At 34.6% G+C, this 16,737-nt stretch overlaps 1 protein-coding gene across 1 annotated transcript; it reads right to left on the bottom strand.

Moving 5' to 3' along the window:
* Positions 1–6,862: 6,862 nt before the first annotated feature.
* LOC133674421 (AT-rich interactive domain-containing protein 4-like) lies at positions 6,863–15,525 on the bottom strand. Its single transcript, XM_062095514.1, has 15 exons — positions 14,728–15,525; positions 14,419–14,610; positions 14,202–14,255; positions 13,863–13,951; positions 13,166–13,439; positions 13,010–13,066; positions 12,416–12,447; positions 12,020–12,155; positions 11,723–11,896; positions 10,856–11,416; positions 10,138–10,275; positions 9,958–10,056; positions 8,174–8,274; positions 7,988–8,078; positions 6,863–7,590 (listed from the first exon to the last, which is right to left on the bottom strand). The coding sequence occupies exons 1-15, from the start codon at positions 14,872–14,874 to the stop codon at positions 7,495–7,497; spliced, it is 2,241 nt and encodes a 746-aa protein (XP_061951498.1). The 5' UTR covers positions 14,875–15,525; the 3' UTR covers positions 6,863–7,494.
* Between the last annotated feature and the right edge of the window lie 1,212 nt (positions 15,526–16,737).

The following is a 16,737-nucleotide window of genomic DNA, read 5'->3' on the forward strand; positions in this document are numbered from 1 at the left end:
TCCTATGTATAGTTATGAAACCGAGCTGAGTCCTGCGGGTTGATTCGGAATTTGGTTATTCCAAGACTGAAACCGGATTGAGTAGAAGAAAAAATAGGAAAGGTTATGACCCGGTATGACCCAGCCGACCTGATGGGTTGACTTGGTGACCCAGCAAAACCCGGTTGCAATCTATTGACTTTTTGTTTTTTATTATTTTACTAAAACGACGTCGTTTTGATTTTTTAAAAAAATAGAGATTGATCCGGTCGATCCAGTAACCAAATCAAAACCCAAAATTCAAACCTTGAACCGAACCGGCCACCAAACCAGATTTAAAAACTATGTTCCTCTGGATGCTGCCAGCAGAGACTGACCATGTGCGTAGCCCAGCCAGACATGCCAGCAATGCTTGTTACTATTGCAGCCACCTAAAAGCAATCTTTAATTTCACTGGTGGATTCGGGCTAAATCTAAAAAACCCAACCAGATGTGGTCAGAATATTAATTTAATCCTTTTTTTTAAATCATGAGAGAAAAAATTACTTTCAGAAAAAAAAAAACTTTTTCACATAAAATTAATTTATAATTAACATCAATATTAATTAAAACGTACAGTCGATAACCTTAATTATTTAACGAAGGTTTTGTTACCAATATTGAGTTTCTCAAAACGCATACACACAACAAAAATTGTTAATCTAAAATTTTTCAAGTGTCTTGAGAATCTTATTGAACAAATCTAGAGTTGTTTAGAGTTTGTCACACATGGACGTGCAACATGGAGGTTAAGAAATTTCCACCTAATTGTTTGGTTTAGGGTCACTAAGAGACTCAGGTATATTAATCTTGTTAGAAATTCTAAAGTAGGAGACTAGTTGTGGCTAGGGAAAGTATTAGCACTTCTAACGCAGCTTACCTCAGGTAAGATGCATTGTGTAATTTAAAGATTTTGATAGATTTCTAACCGATGATTAATTTATGGCTCAAAAAAATTTACTCTTATGAATAAATATGGCATTTCAAATTTATTATGGGTTCGTACTGTTAGATAAATTCTTATAGGAATTGTCTATGTAGGTGCCCTTACAAGATTTAACTATTATGAAAGACAAAAGGGTTTTTCACAACTCATGTATTGTTGTGAAAAAAATACTCTCAATTGGAATTGGTGAATATTTAGATTAATTCTGAAAATTTTCTAATCAACTTCTAGTATGTAAATATCAGCCTACTTATAAGTCTAGTATTTATATCAGAATGTTGACCATTAATTCTCATGAATTCAAATTGTTAAGGGGGTTATTGAAATATTAGTCAAGTCCTCATAAATTTAATAAATTGATTATTAAATCCAAAAAATACATGCAAATATATTTTTGTATATAAAAAAAGCGCTAAAACTCACCATATATTTTTATTTTTTAAAATATGATTTTATTTTTTATTTGTTTTGAGAGACTTGGCCATATACACATTAAATAAAACACATTGTTATATTTTTTAAATGAGAAGATTTTGTTTCTTGAAATTTCAGTGGAAAGCAGGTATTTTAATACCAAACCCGCATCTTATAATATAAGTATTTTCTTGGAATTTATTTGGGATTTGTTTGGCAAAACCTATTTTTATTAAAAAAACCAAAGCATGCAAAATAAGTCTAAGGGTGAGTTTTCCAAACAACCCCTTAGACCTAAAAAACTCTTTCACAAAAATATTAGCAAACCAAACAGACCTTTACCAAGTAACTTGATTTTAACCTGACCGGGTCGACTCGAAAGTATCGATTCAACAATGGACCAAACTAAAAACTAAGGTTCAACCCAAAACTAAATCAAAATAGAGATTTGAATCAAAATAAAATCAAAATTACAAAAAAACCATGAAAATCATAAAAAATTTCTTCGAAAACATATGAAACATCAAGAAAAACAAACACGAAGAACAATGAAGAACATTCAAATTCAAACCCAGCAACATGAACATCAAACTAAACCAGATTTCAAGCAATAAAATGCAAGATATTGTTCGCGATCAAGCATAGATCAAGAATCAATGGTCTATTTTCTTTGATTATCATTAAATCAACAAGATTTTGTCAAAAGAGAGTTTTGGTTTGAAACCAAACCCTAAGATTAAAACACTTAAAAACATGTTATTAATTGAAGAACGATCTAGATTATTGACTAATAATGATGTATGAACATGTAGAGACTAACATAAACTTAAAAGGAAATCTAAATCTAGTATTCAAGATAATGTTTTTCGGATGAATATGAAGAATATGTACCTAAGCTACCTAAAAAACAGAGATTACTTCCAAACCTAAAAATTAACCTTCTAGGTTTCTAAACTTTTATTTTTTGGTCCATATAAACCACATTGTTCATAACAAACATGCTTGAATCATAAACAACGACAAATAACATCAAATCATTAAAAACATGTTTAGGATTTCAACTTTCAAAACTGCAGCCCCATTAATAACCAACATAACATCAAACTTTAATCCAAAATTAACTCTTTAGGACAAAAACCAAATCCAAAAACCCGGGACATAAATTAACAACCCAGAAATATGCATCAAATACATGTTACCATATTTGAAAGATTCTAAAAAAACACTCATTTTAGCAAGAACAACATTCAAACACTATTCTAAATATTTAGCAAACATTAACAACTAACTCAAAGCAACATAAACAAAGAAAACAATATTTTCATTCACCAATCCACCTAAGTATTAAAACACAAAATAATGCTAAAAAGATTCAAAAATATTATCAAATATTAAAAAAAAAACATAAATGAACAGGTCACATGAACTCCATTCATGAGTTTTCACAAGAGTATATCTTCTATAGGTTGCTACTTCTCTCTTTTTTTTCTTCTTCCTTTTCCTTTCATTTTCTATTAATTTTAAATATTGCTTAACTTTCTATGTTAGACTCTTGAATCTTTACAATAGTGGTTTTTTATAGGGTATTTACTCACTTTTTCTTTATGTTTTTCTTTTTTTTTTCTTCCCTTGATTTCTATAAATATTTATAATATTTTTTTTTTTATAGATTCAGTCAATCAAAACTCAACCTTTTAATCAAAATAAAAAAGTTTTAAACAAAAGCTAACACTGAAAGCTATTTTACTAGGCTGCTTCATCCTCGGTACCCAGCTTCGGCAGATTCACCAGCCCAATATCATAAGATGCGATAGGCTCATTCGAACTGAATAATGTGCGAAAATAGTTTAGAGCCTCTATCATCTGTGCACCACACCCTATCGGTAAGGAAAAGACCATTAACCCCGTTCCGCTTTTACGAACTGCTGTTAAAGTGTGAAAATATTTTGTATTTTTTTCACCACAGTGAACCCATTTCTTCTAGATTTTTTAAACCAAAGGAGTTCTTCCTGGGAAAAAACCACATTATACTCTTTTCTTAACTGTCTTTTCTGTCAAACCAAAGCATCTGAAGGACCAGTATCCATGCAACGCTGAACACCATTGATAAGTACGGCCTTCCGACTTCCTCTTCCTCCTATAGATGTTTCCAAAAGTTATCCTGTTTAACTTAATAGATTCCTTCCGAACTGCCTCAAGGCCCCGAAGAGCATCATTAGTACTTCTATTCCAGGCTCCCGCGCGCCACAACCTCATGGAACTCAGGATGAGTTGACCACATGACCTCAAATCTGAAAGGTCTTTCCCTACAGGCAAGAGGCAATCCACCACACCTCACAGTCAACTATAGCTCTGTCCAGTCTCTTAGCTATATGGCACACTCCATGAACATGCCTATGCCAAGTGAATTTGTGACCTACAGCACCCACATCCATCAAGCTGCAATCTGCCATAACCTCTCTAAATCTTCCAGCTCTGGTCTTAGAGAAAGCACCTCCAAGAGTTTCGGAAGGAATAATAACCTCATTGGATTCCCCAATAAGAATCCACGGACCATTAGCTAGAGATCTGACAGTAATCAACTGAACCCAGAAGTGAGTCCAGAGACTTGAAATAGGAGAAGCGTAAACCGCAGAGAAAAACCAGTTGAAGCTGCCAGCGGGAATCTTAACAGTAACACATTGAGTCATGGCATCAATTATAGAAATCAGACAGTTACCCCCATTAGTCAAAATCCATATCCCACTTGCATGTCCATTGGCTTCAACTACTATCGCTAGTACTGCTGTAAACCCTTGCTTCTTCCAGAAAACAACCACCCTGTCAAATCAAACATGAGTTTCCAGAAGCACTGTAATGCTTGGATGGTACTTGCGGATCAGCTCTTTACAATGCCTCTTGTTAATCTGGTTTGCAGCACCGCGGTTTTCTGTTACGATTCACTGCCAGCCAATCTCCTGAATCCCGCAATTAGTAGCCTGAAGGGCTGGAGTTATGGGATTGCATGTGCCGACCATAAAAGTAGGGATTGTTGCTAGGGTTCATTTCCGGTGTCCACCGCCATACCTGCAGAAACACGATCAGGCTGGCGAGGTCTCCTGACCAGTGGTTGTTGAAAGGCAGTCCCTTCCATGATGACCATAGCACCCATATTCTTCACATGTAATATGTAGAACTTCATATTCCACTTTATACCAGTGACCCCGAATCCACACCCTATCTACTACTGGTTGATTGAGAGAAATTTCGATGCAGATTCTCGTAAACCTTCCTCTTACCACATTCAACGAGTTCATGTCAATCTTAATAGGTGTCCCTAGTGTAGATGCCACAGACAAATGAAAGCTTTCACCATTGAACATAACATTCAGGTCCATTATGCGCACCCACACTGTTGTACGATCAATTTTGGCTGCAGAGGAAACAAAATCCGAGGATCATGCTCGCACCATTAAATAATGATAGAAGATCATCCAAGGACCTCCATTCACTACCTTCAGCCTGTTGCTTTCCTGATCAAATTTCACCATGAAGTATCCATGAGTTCAAAACCACCAGCCGGCTTCTACACGTTCATGATCAACCGAACATTCATTTGAGTATAACCAACATGTTTATCTAATAGCTTCACTGTGAGTCACTCCAAGGGTAATATGGATCGATGAAAGTTTCATCATCTAGGAAAATCTTTGGAAGTAATCGATTTCTGTTTTCATATTCAATACGAATCAGTTGATTCGCCACCAGTTCCACTATTTCCCGTGGTGGTGGAGGAGCTTTCATTCCTAGCTCCTTGTCACGGTATGACATCTACACTTCTTGGTATTTCTCATGCTTCCTATACCCGTTGGCACCACCTATGATGTCAGGTGGCTCTCCTGAACAAGTATCCTTCGAAGTTTTTGTCGTCGTAAACTTAACCTCCATGCAGAGAGACACTCGTTTAGTTCTTTATTTAATTATATTATATGATAATGAAGATAAATGCTTGACATGTGTGTAGGGGTACATAAAGAAAATTTGCTAAAATTTAAATAAAAAAATAACTATAATTTTATTGGAAAATAAACTAAAATTCTAATGGTATTTAAAAAAATAATAAACTAAATATATTTTTAATTAATTAAAGAAATTAATAAAGTAATAAATAAAATATATATTTAGTTATTTAATTTCAAATTAAATAAAATTTAAACTAGAAAAATAAAAAGCAAAAAAATATCAAGCATGTGAGACCCAACATGCCAAATCCAATGAAATTTAGACATATGGTGTATGGGCTTTATATATATATACACATACACACACAACATGTTATCTATAAATAAAAAAGTGGCTTGAAAATTAAGATGCATATTTTTTATTCAAAAACTTAATATCTAATTTATTTGCTTGTAGAGCACTAGAAAAACACTTTTGTAACCTTAAAAAAATGATTTCTCAACTAAAAAATTCCAAAAATCAAACAATTAAATAGCAAAAAAATATTTCTCAACTATGATATACTTCTTCCAACAACTTCAAAACTCAAAATCTCCTCAATGAAACTCCTCTTATCAAAATAAGCATTTTGACACCAAATTTAAACATTTTTGTCATTGAATTATGATCAACCTACCTTTTTCTCTATTATCTATTGTTTTTTTAGCATCTCTCTCTATTTTCAAGAATTGAGTAGGTACTAAGGAGTTTGCTTTCTCTGTGGTCTCAGGTTCGAGCCATGTGGTTGCTCATATGATGGCCACTGGAGGCTTATATGGTCGTTAGCTTCAGGGCCCGTGGGATTAGTCGAGGTGCGCGCAAGTTAGCCCGAATACCCACGTTAATCTAAAAAACAAAATTGAGTAAGGATGAACATTTTATGTTCGGTCCGGTTTTGGATCAAAATAAATAACCAAACCGAAAACCAATTCGAACCAATCATATTTGGTTCGATTTTTTCCCTACAAAACCAGTTTAAACCAAAATTATTTCAATTGAGCTTTTTTTTTTGTTTTTTCACTTGCCATATTTTTAAGAAATTATATTTTTATCATGTTTTTATTTTCATAGCTTTATGCCTATTTTCTGAGAAATCTTGACTTTCTCAACAAGCATGACTCTTTCTTAAACCGGTTAGGCATGCATGATATCCATAAATTCAAACCCCAATTTTCTTTTTGTTAGATCCCTGCTCAAAAATTAAACTTTGCAAAAAAAAAATACATAAAACAAAAGAAAAGAAAAGAAGTCATTTGAAGTGTTAGGGGACTTGACAGGGAGACAATAAATTCTGTAACTTTTACAGGTTATAACTCGAAATTGGTCTAACTCGATCAAAATCAATCAAACTCATAAAATCCATCTGATTTTACTGATTTTGATCGAGTTTGAATGATTTCAAGTTTTAACCCGATTTAACAAGTTGTATACATATTAACTCGTAAAATCATAAAATTTTAACAACCTTGGTTGAGAGGATGTTTCATCCATCCAAAGCAGAAATAAAAGGGAATTTTAGGGCATTAAGAATATTTAGTATCTTACTTAATAACAAGATACATCAAATCTAAAATAAAAGGTATTCATTATCCAAATCCCAATAAAATACCTCGTAAAAAAAATGGAATACTATCATTAAACAATGCCTAGAGGCTGCAAGATTAAAACATAGACGCATTACCCTAATAAACAAAAAGGCTAAGTATGAAGTCAGGCGACGATCGGGATTCCATGCCGAGCGCTTTAGGACTCTGCAGGATGATTGATAGGAGGGCGGATCCCCATTACGGTTCGCAAAGTTTAGAAGGAACGGCCCAAAGAGAAGGTCTCTGTAGTGTTTAAATTTAAATATTCGACAAAACTACCTGATCAAATTAAATTTCAGGAAAAAAAAAAGAAGAAAAGAATTATACTCTGCAACTAGTTTATTGGCCTTTCCAGAGCACGTGACAGGTGTGGGGGGAAATTGGGTTGGCTTCTTGATGGCTTAATCTTGTATGGAAACAACACTGGGCTAGATAACACTACTATAATTACATTCCTCCTACTCTTTTTATCTTATGCATTTATGTCGAGGGCGAAGAAACCACAAATAAAGAAGAAAGAGAGAGATATTGGGAATTCAGGCCAGCTTGCTAATATCCATTTGCATTTTTCTGGGATTTTTTCTTGAAATTTGCGATGCTGCAGTGAGGACAAATATACTCCAGCCCGTCTGTCTTAGCATAGTCCTGCCATTCACCACCAAAAAACATCGAGTAAAATTTAAGATCCGTTTGACAATTTGCATTTCATGCGAACAAACACAAATAAAAATAATGGTCCTGAAGACTTTTCGATCAATCAATCTAAAAAATGGATGCTCAATTCTTTTTTTAAGACTGCCAATTCGTTCTTTCACCGATGATGACCCCTATGTTACATAAGTAAAAGATATATATCTTTTACAACAAGACCAGGTCCCAAGTTCAATCATAGCCCTAGTTTTTAATCAACAACTTTTATCTGCTTCAAGTAATATATTTGAAACAATTAATTTCAAGCACAATTCTAATCATCAAATAGATTTGAAACACTTCATTTCAAGCAACAATTCTAATCATCAAAGAAGCTTGATCAATTGCATACCTTAAAGGCACCGAGTCCCTGCCTCCTATCACAGCCGAAGTGAGCCCACTCGCCACATATTCCACAGTTAACCCAATCACCAGCTGCACTACTGTGAATATGATAACTCTAGTGTCAGTAAATTGTATTTTCAAGTGCAAATGCACACACGCATGCAGGGAGAGGGAGAGTGAGAGAGAGAGAGACCTGTGACACAACAAGCAACATTCTCCATCTACATCATCATGGGCCAATTCATATTCCAAAAGGTAAGTTTCATAGTGCCTTTTCAGTGTATTGCCAACACCCTATTAAGCAGGGAGCAAAAAAAGGAAGTTACTCCAGCTTGTACACAATAAGCAGTTCAATATTGTACAAAGCAGAAATCATGAGACATAGAAAGCAAGAAATGATCAGGCACAGAATAAATTTATGGAACCACCAGAAGAACTTTCAGCTGAAGTCTATCATTTACTATAAATAATGTGGTGAAAGCCCATTCCCATCAGTATTACAGGCATTCTGATTTGGTCATCCACAAGGAAATATGATGTGAAGGATGTATATGTTACTTTCATAGCTATAAACTATACACACACACAGATTTTATAATAAAAGCTGACTCAGCAGGTACCAAAATAATGAAGTCTATGTAGCCCAGCATTGTTGACCCTCTGCTTCATAAACTCAGCTTTGCTTACTAGTCATCTAAATCTAAGTACCATTTTGACTATAATGAATATATTCAGTTTATTGGAGCAAAAGGCTAAAACAAATATGGGCAAGGCAAAGTTTTACAATTGGAGAAGCAAACGATAATGAACAAGGGAGCTAATATGATCACATCAGACAAGAATGTCCAGCAAAAATTTGAAACACTGGAAAAAGAAACTAGTGCAGAAAATGCACGTAAATAGAAGGGAGCAGAAATGCTTTTACTTATTTATTGAGAATGAAATACTTCTACTTAAAAAATGGAATAATATCAGACAGACTCCCTGCTCCTGATCTTTTAGTACAATGGCATGTAAATGTAGTTATTGAAGAAAATAAATTACAAGGCAGCGGGAAGAAAGCTTGGAGGCAAAGCAACAGAGCATGTTACCAGAATCAAGATGTTAGCTAAACAAACAAGAAAATGTGACAAAATTGAAATATCAAACAGAAAACATTTAACAAACAATTAAATTATGTTAAAATCTACAGAAAATAACACCAAAAGGCACCATATATTTGAGTTGGATGCATACATCCCAAAGGTTCCAAAGTTCAACAGAAAAGGAATGTGGTTCTGCACTGCTTAGCTGGAACTTTAGCATAGTCACAGTATACGCAATTCAGGTCCACCTCACCAATATTGTGGCCAACTTTAAAGCACTCAACCAACATAAGACATCTCAAAAACCCAGTGTTGTCAAAGGCGAAAGGGGCTAAAAAGAGCCAAGCTTGTAAAATGCCTGAGGCACTAGGCACACGCCTAGGCAGACGCCCGAATGAACCAAGGCTATGTGCTATAAATTAAAAAAAAAATGTAATATTATATTATATTATATAAATTTAATATATATATATATATCTTCCTAATTAAGATTAGATCATTAGAAAATATAAAATACCATAACATGGTCATATAAAGTTATATTTTTCACCCTTAAAAAAAAATAAGATAATTTAAAGTAGTAAGTAGCCATATAGATTAAAAAAAAAATTAAATATCAATTAAAAAAAAAGGACAAATAGGTCAAAACATAAATCAGTTAAAAAAAATCCATCACAAAAAGAACTTCAAGCAAGCGCTAGCCTTAATGCCTTGCACCCACTCACAAGGCGCTCGCCTAGGTGGCGCTTCATTGAAATCCAATGCCTGAGGCTAATAAAGGTACTGGGGCCTCGCCTTGCCTGGAGTGCCTAGGCAAATGCCTCAGCGCCTCTTGACAACACTGTAAAAACCATGAACAAAAATAAGAAGAATTAGAATTTGGAAAACTTACAGTCATTCTATTAGTCAATGTATGATTGCGCATCTTTGAGAAAACTTGTCCTTTCCAGTTGATTCCATTCCCAACATGAAAACCTCCTCTTGAAACCACCTGAGAACCCAGTATTTCTCAGCTTTCAGCACTACAACCTCTGCAGATTTGAATCATAATGTAGCATATAAAAAGGCTCACCTCTCTATACAAGTTAAAAAGGTCGAGGCGTTTTGCATTGAGAATGGCATCAGGAAATTCAGCCAGTCCACCTTGAGGAACAAGACGAGAATGACCACGAAGAATTAAGAACTGCATTACATCCCTCAAGAATTCCTCCTGCCAGAAAATAAAACAAAGCAGACAGATGTTTAAAGAATGATTATGATATCAAAAATCTGCATATAAACCACAAGATATAATAGGATTATAGGAAATCTAACTCTCAGATCCAGGATGATAAATGTGTTGCATTGGATTATCAGAATAGTTTGTACATATGAAGCAGAAACTTTCAAGTTTCGTAACAAACTTGTTTAATGGAGTAAATTTAATAGCACAGAAAGATGGTCAGTGACTGCTTGGTTGGTCACCAAACATCATAGAAGTTCTGTTAAAAGAAAAGAAAAGAAAAGAAATTACACACCAGGCTATTGACAGTACTTAAACTAGCCACGCATCAAAATCCCAGGACCATCCGTGTCTCTGAGGTACAACACTTAGAAACAAATAACCTCAAACATATTACACATCAAATCCTGCATGGATGTCTAAGTTATAAACTCAAGAAACAAATGACTGGATAAGCAATCTACAAATTAAGATAAAAATGAAACCATTCCTAAGCATATAAAATTCATAAAAGCATTGTAAGCAAAAAAAGAAAAAACAGAATTGTGAATTTAAAAATGACATCTACCTCAGAGCAAGCTTGTATTGGAGATCTGCCACAACCATGTTTCTTCAAAGGCAGTGGATTTAGAGAAATAATCTGCTGAGCCTGATAAGAGTTTGACGATGATTTTCGATGCGTGACAGGTGCAGGCCCAACAACACTATGCTTCGGTGGAGGTGGCAAGCTAGGTTTTGTTTGTTCTCCATCATATCTTTCTGCCTCCAAAAATCCAGAAAATGGTAGCATTTTATGACGACGAGTGTGAGGTATTGGCCTCATTGCAGCAACATGCAACTTCTGTTTAAAATTTCCTCCATTTTCACCTCCACAGCCAAAAGTCAAGGGTTTAATTTCTCGGGAAGGCTCAGATCTTTTTCGACAAGGGGCAGGAGGAACCAACCAGCTAGGATGCCTAGTGAGAACGGGGTTGCGTGGATGGGGATCTTTGCTCTGCTTTGTACAGAAGAAAAGGAGGCGATCAGCATCATCTTTTTCAAAAGAAGCAACTGACAGTCCTTGAATGCTAGCAATTCCTAGCATGACTAAGCTGCGGTAGGTTATATCTGGGGCCAGCTGCCGCAAAACCTGCAATGGCATTCCATAAGACAAGGCTATAAGAACTCATATTGCTTGATCAGTGTACCTAAGCAAAAGACTTAAACAAAAATTTGTGCAAGTAACTGTAACCAAACAGCTATCCATCAGTTACTCTACGCAACAGCTTATTGTTGCAAAACTATATGATACTTTATTGGTATTATTTAATCACTCATCCAAGGAATGTATTCATGCAACTTCTTTTCTTCATCCATCAAATGAATTATCTACATCAGAAATTTGACTTTTTTTTCAAGGATAGGAACAGATAGGAAGGCTGTGAGAGAATGTTACCTGTGATGCCCAAGTGGGAACCTTCATGGAAACTTCAAAAACACTTGCCCCACAGGCTATGGATGCAGACTTTCGTGGCTCAGATGAAGGTGATTTGCTTTCATCAGAACTTGTCGATGCATGGACTAGCTGACTGTTCTCGATAAGCTCACTTTTAATATGATTCTCTAAAAGCTGAGGCAACAGCCCCCAACCAAAAAAGGAAAGGACCAGAAGTTATCAGGCAAGTATAAGAACTTCTGAGAGGCCATACAAGCAAGCACACTATCAACCCTTGCAGAGAAATTTTATCTTTACCTGATCATTAAAACAATTTTGTGCACTGCCGGACACTAGTAGTGAAATGTGAGCAGAACTACAGGTTGATAAATCACATCGCATTGTCACTACACCACGAGAAAATGTCCCTGCCTGAAGAGGGGGAGGAGGAGCACTGCAAATGACAGTGAGATTTGTGAGCTAATAGAAACAGAAAGCAGTGAGACTAAAAGACATTTAATAACATAGAAGGTGCATTATGTTGATCGCAACAATAATTTAGAATAAGTCACAACTAATGTCACATTAAGCTTAAAATGGTGCATGTGTCCACATGTATATGCATGTATATGTACATTCATAAGTCTAGTATGTCAGTAGCAATATAAAATAAAAGGGCAAAGAAACAAGCAACTAGGAAAAATTCATTCATACCTTGTGCGATTATGAAGTTTACTCCCACGAATCTGAATGCACACCGTTGCAAAATAATAAATAAATAAGAAGTTGCTTAATACAAAATGGAAGAAATAACTCAAATGAAGAAATATAAATTAGTGATAGCATTTAAGTATGAATAGAAAATATAAAAGCATATTTCCAGTATAACAACTGCTGGAACATAGATTACAATGGAACTTGTTACACTTTCATACTCAACAATAGAACGGCTAACCAACCAATATACTTGCACTCATAAAGGTGACATAAATCTCAGCTAAAGCCTAAAACATTTAATACTTCTAATTTAGTGATTTTGACATTTCAATTCTTTGTGGACTGAGTGAAGAAGTATGGTATTTATCATGTCTCATAAATTTAGATATGAAAATTCCATGAATAACTAAGATTGTTCTGATGACAAGTAAAAGGTGCATTTATCTGGAGAGAGAAAAGGATGGGAATAATGATATCACAGGTAATATCCTTGGCATCTTCATGGTTTAATAATCTAGACCCAAGAGATGCTTACTGACTAGAAATTGGAGGAACTCGAGAAATAAATACAAAAGCCAGCAATGAACTCACTTCAATGTTCAGGAGAGCATTGAGCCCATCCTCCAAAGATCCCAGCGCACATGCATCCTGAAGAGAGTGAAGATTGTAACCAGTGAATGCTACCATGATATATTCAACCAAGCAACAAGTGAATAAATACTCAGAATTATGTAAATCAAAACATACCAATGTGCCTGTCAGTCCACAAACAAGAAACCTCATGGTCACATCATCATCATATATTTTTATAGCAGGAAGAGCCCCAGAAGAGCCTTCTTCACCCTGATCATCTGCCTCAGGGAGAGAAATATCAAACTTCGGAGGATCCCCAAGTAACCGCGGTCCGGGTTTACCGCCAACTTTTTGGCTATTGGAAGCTGGGGTATTGTTGTTCTGTACACAGTAGAGCCTAAAAGATGCATGAGCAAGTTGGAATGCATCACATGTATGGCTGCAAGAACTGCAATGCACAAGAGAACACAAAAGAGGATATGAAATATTCATTTATTTACTTATTTTCACAAAATAAAGAAAAGCACGTTCCAATACTCCGTCAGGGATAATTAGTCCAGCCAAACAAATTGTCAAAATATGTAAAGCTCAACATCTGGTCAACACCAGCCAAACATGTTTTCAACATGTAAAGCTCAACATCTGGTCCACAATCTCATCATGGGAAAATAATTTGCACCCAAACAAATACTTCCACAATTACCAATTTGTCACTGCTTCAAAACATGGATCCATGAGCAATAACTACTAGACCACATATTAGATACAGCCATCAAAACAATTAAGGATAAAGATGGAACTAAAAGAACAACACATTTTAGAAAAGGTGACTGTACAATCATAATCTTGATGTAAAAGTAGAAAAGCATACCTTTGAACCACTGACAACAATGCTTGACAAAAGTGAGAAGCAGCATAAAATGAAAAGGCACTTTTCCAATATATAACATATGGAACTCCCTGCCACATGAAAACACTGGTTCAACAATGATTCATGAGAAGAAATCAGACAAACAATAGATACATACATACATATACATATATACAGGTCTTCAAATTCCATGCACCATCTCTTTAAATATTTATAATTAGCTTAACCAGTAACTCCATCAAAAAAAAAAATCAGCATACATCTTTCCCCAAAGTAACAATAATATCAATAACTTAAAACAAGAAAAAGAAATACAGAACTATTGACGACTAATATAACCTTGGAGTGAAGTGCCTCCGCCAACTTTTCACCATTGGGGATCTCTAAATAAACCTGTACATACGTTTGAAGGTAGATTCAGTGAAATGCTATGATTAGTGTTGCAAGCTGCACAATTATATCTGACAGGACTGGAAGATCGACAATGGAGTTCATGTTACTGACATTATAAACAAGAAGCAAGAAGTATAATAACATCTTGATGACCATCACTCACCGTGGGAGGCAACGTAGAACCAAATAATCCACATAAGGATTCTGGAGTGGACAAATCAACATCTGTCCATCTTAGAGATCCAATTTCTTCTCTATCTTCAACCTGCTCACCTTGAAAATACACAATGCTGGGCTCCAGAGACTGCAGCACTTGCCGAAACTCATCAGTGCTCGGATTATTCAGTACCTGAACCTGCATTCAAACAAAAACAGTAACAAACATCAAATCTTCACACATAAAATTTACCTAAAACTCAGAAAACCCATAACCAGAAACGCTGATTTATAGCCCAAAAATTTTAAAACATACCTCAAGCCGCCCAGTAGATTCAAGTTCCGGTAAAGGGTATCTGGGTTTATCACCAGAGAGAGGCAGTTTCTGCTCACCACTTTTACCACAAAGAACAGCAAGGAGAGTACAATGATTCCTTAAAGGACCTTGAGCATGAAACATCATGCATACATGCCAAGACCCCTAAATATATGTTTGAAAAAATCGACAACTAAATCGCTTTCCCCAAGAGCAGGAGCAATTACGCAATGCTTCCTTAAACCTAGAAACCTCTACACAATCAAATCAAAGAGCAAAACCCTAAACTTTGCTACAAATCTATGGATCCCAACTTAGCAAATCACCAAAAAGCCCAAATTCTCGTGTGAAACGCTCAAAACCAAACCTAAAAACACTCCAAATTGAAACTCAGCAACCCAGATGAGAAAGACAAGAAACCGAGCAAACCAGATAGCAAAACTGAGGAATTAGAAGGAAAAAAGAGAGAACCCAGCAGAGGAAGATAATCGAACAACAAAAAGGAACCCTAGATAGGAGTTGTGATACTATATTAGAGAAATAATCTCCCACGAAAGGACATCTTTTTTTTCCTTTCTATAATTAAAAATCTCTTCTTTGGCCGCCTCACGCACCGAACCAACGAAGAATAAATAAATAAATAAAAATCAATCCCAATAAATAAGTTAGAATAGGAAATAGGAAATGTATTCATTAAAATTCAATCAAAATCTTTTTATTTACCTTTTTATTTTTTCGTTTTTCAAAACCAAAGTGTGAGTTTTAAAACTAGTGTTTTCCTTTAAGCAAATCAAGTCAAAACAAAAACTAGCAAGAAGAAAATGTCTAATAAAAACAAATAAATGGGGGGTTTGTTTATTTTGTTTCACATTTGATTGGATAACTTTTCTAAATCATTAAAAAAAAACAATGTGTGTGTTGTGTATATGACTTTTTGCCCACAAGATCCTCGTATATTAAAAGAACCAACAAACATTTCTTGTTTACGTGTTCTGAAAGACATACACTCCAGGGAACAAACATTAAACATTTATGTATCAACTTCTTCTTCTTTTTCCCTCTTGTGCATGTAGGGAGGTAGTATTGCTTTTGCTTCTGTGCTCCATTTAGATTAGTTCTTGTCTTGGGTCTCCAGGGAACCAAAGATTAGTTCTAACGTGTTAATGTAATTGCTTTTGTTTATGTCGTGTTGGGTTTCCTTTCTTTTTCTCCTTGTCTTGGATTTGGAGAGGATCACATAAACCCTTGCTATCTTCATCATTAATCATGACCATGATGATTTATAATGTTTGTTGGTGTGAAAGATGAGTAATCCATACAGATAGATGGTTAAAAGGATGGATCATGTTATTGATTGGAGGGCTAAATATAGAACTCGGGCTTGAAGGGAAGGGAATGTCTCAACAATGGAGGAGGAAAATTTATTACAAGACAATTGTATTTATTTAAAATGATATAAAATATAGATATTTTAAATAATATATTAATAGACTTGTCTCATATTAACTTTTTATTAAATAAGTTTTGAAAAAAATTCAAAAAATATATACTTGTTAAAATAAATGATTTGTTCAAATTAATCTTTTCATTGGAATGTCAAGAAAAAAAATTCTAGAAATATTCCAATTTCAAGAAAATAAATATAAAGTAGACAAGTTAATGCATAACATGATTTTTTTTGTTAAACCTTTACTAATGTACTGGCTTTAAGATAATTTCTTCAAAGAACTCATTTATGATTATTTTGATTTTAATTTAGAGATTTTTTGTTACAAAAATTTAAAAAAAATTATTACAAGGACCATTGTATTTATTTAAAATGATATAAAATATAAATATTTTAAAGAATATATAAATAGACTTGTCTCATATTAACTTTTTATTAAATAAGTTTTGAAAAAACATTCAAAAAATATATATTAGTTAAAAAAAATGATTTCGATCAAATTAATCTTTTAATTGGAATGTCAAGAAAAAGAATTCTAGAAATATTCCAATGAAAATTCTAAT

The sequence above is a fragment of the Populus nigra genome, chromosome 15, assembly GCF_951802175.1.
Source record: "Populus nigra chromosome 15, ddPopNigr1.1, whole genome shotgun sequence".
In the NCBI taxonomy this organism is placed as follows: Eukaryota; Viridiplantae; Streptophyta; class Magnoliopsida; order Malpighiales; family Salicaceae; genus Populus; species Populus nigra.

Excerpts from the sequence above, each read along its gene's own strand:
- LOC133674421 (XM_062095514.1), bottom strand. The coding sequence starts at position 14,874 with ATGATGTTTCATGCTCAAGGTCCTTTAAGGAATCATTGTACTCTCCTT. Across the intron at positions 11,897-12,019 it reads AAAATTGTTTTAATGATCAG|CTTTTAGAGAATCATATTAA; the intron begins GTAAAGATAAAA and ends CTGTTGCCTCAG. Across the intron at positions 11,417-11,722 it reads TTCCCACTTGGGCATCACAG|GTTTTGCGGCAGCTGGCCCC; the intron begins GTAACATTCTCT and ends ATGCCATTGCAG.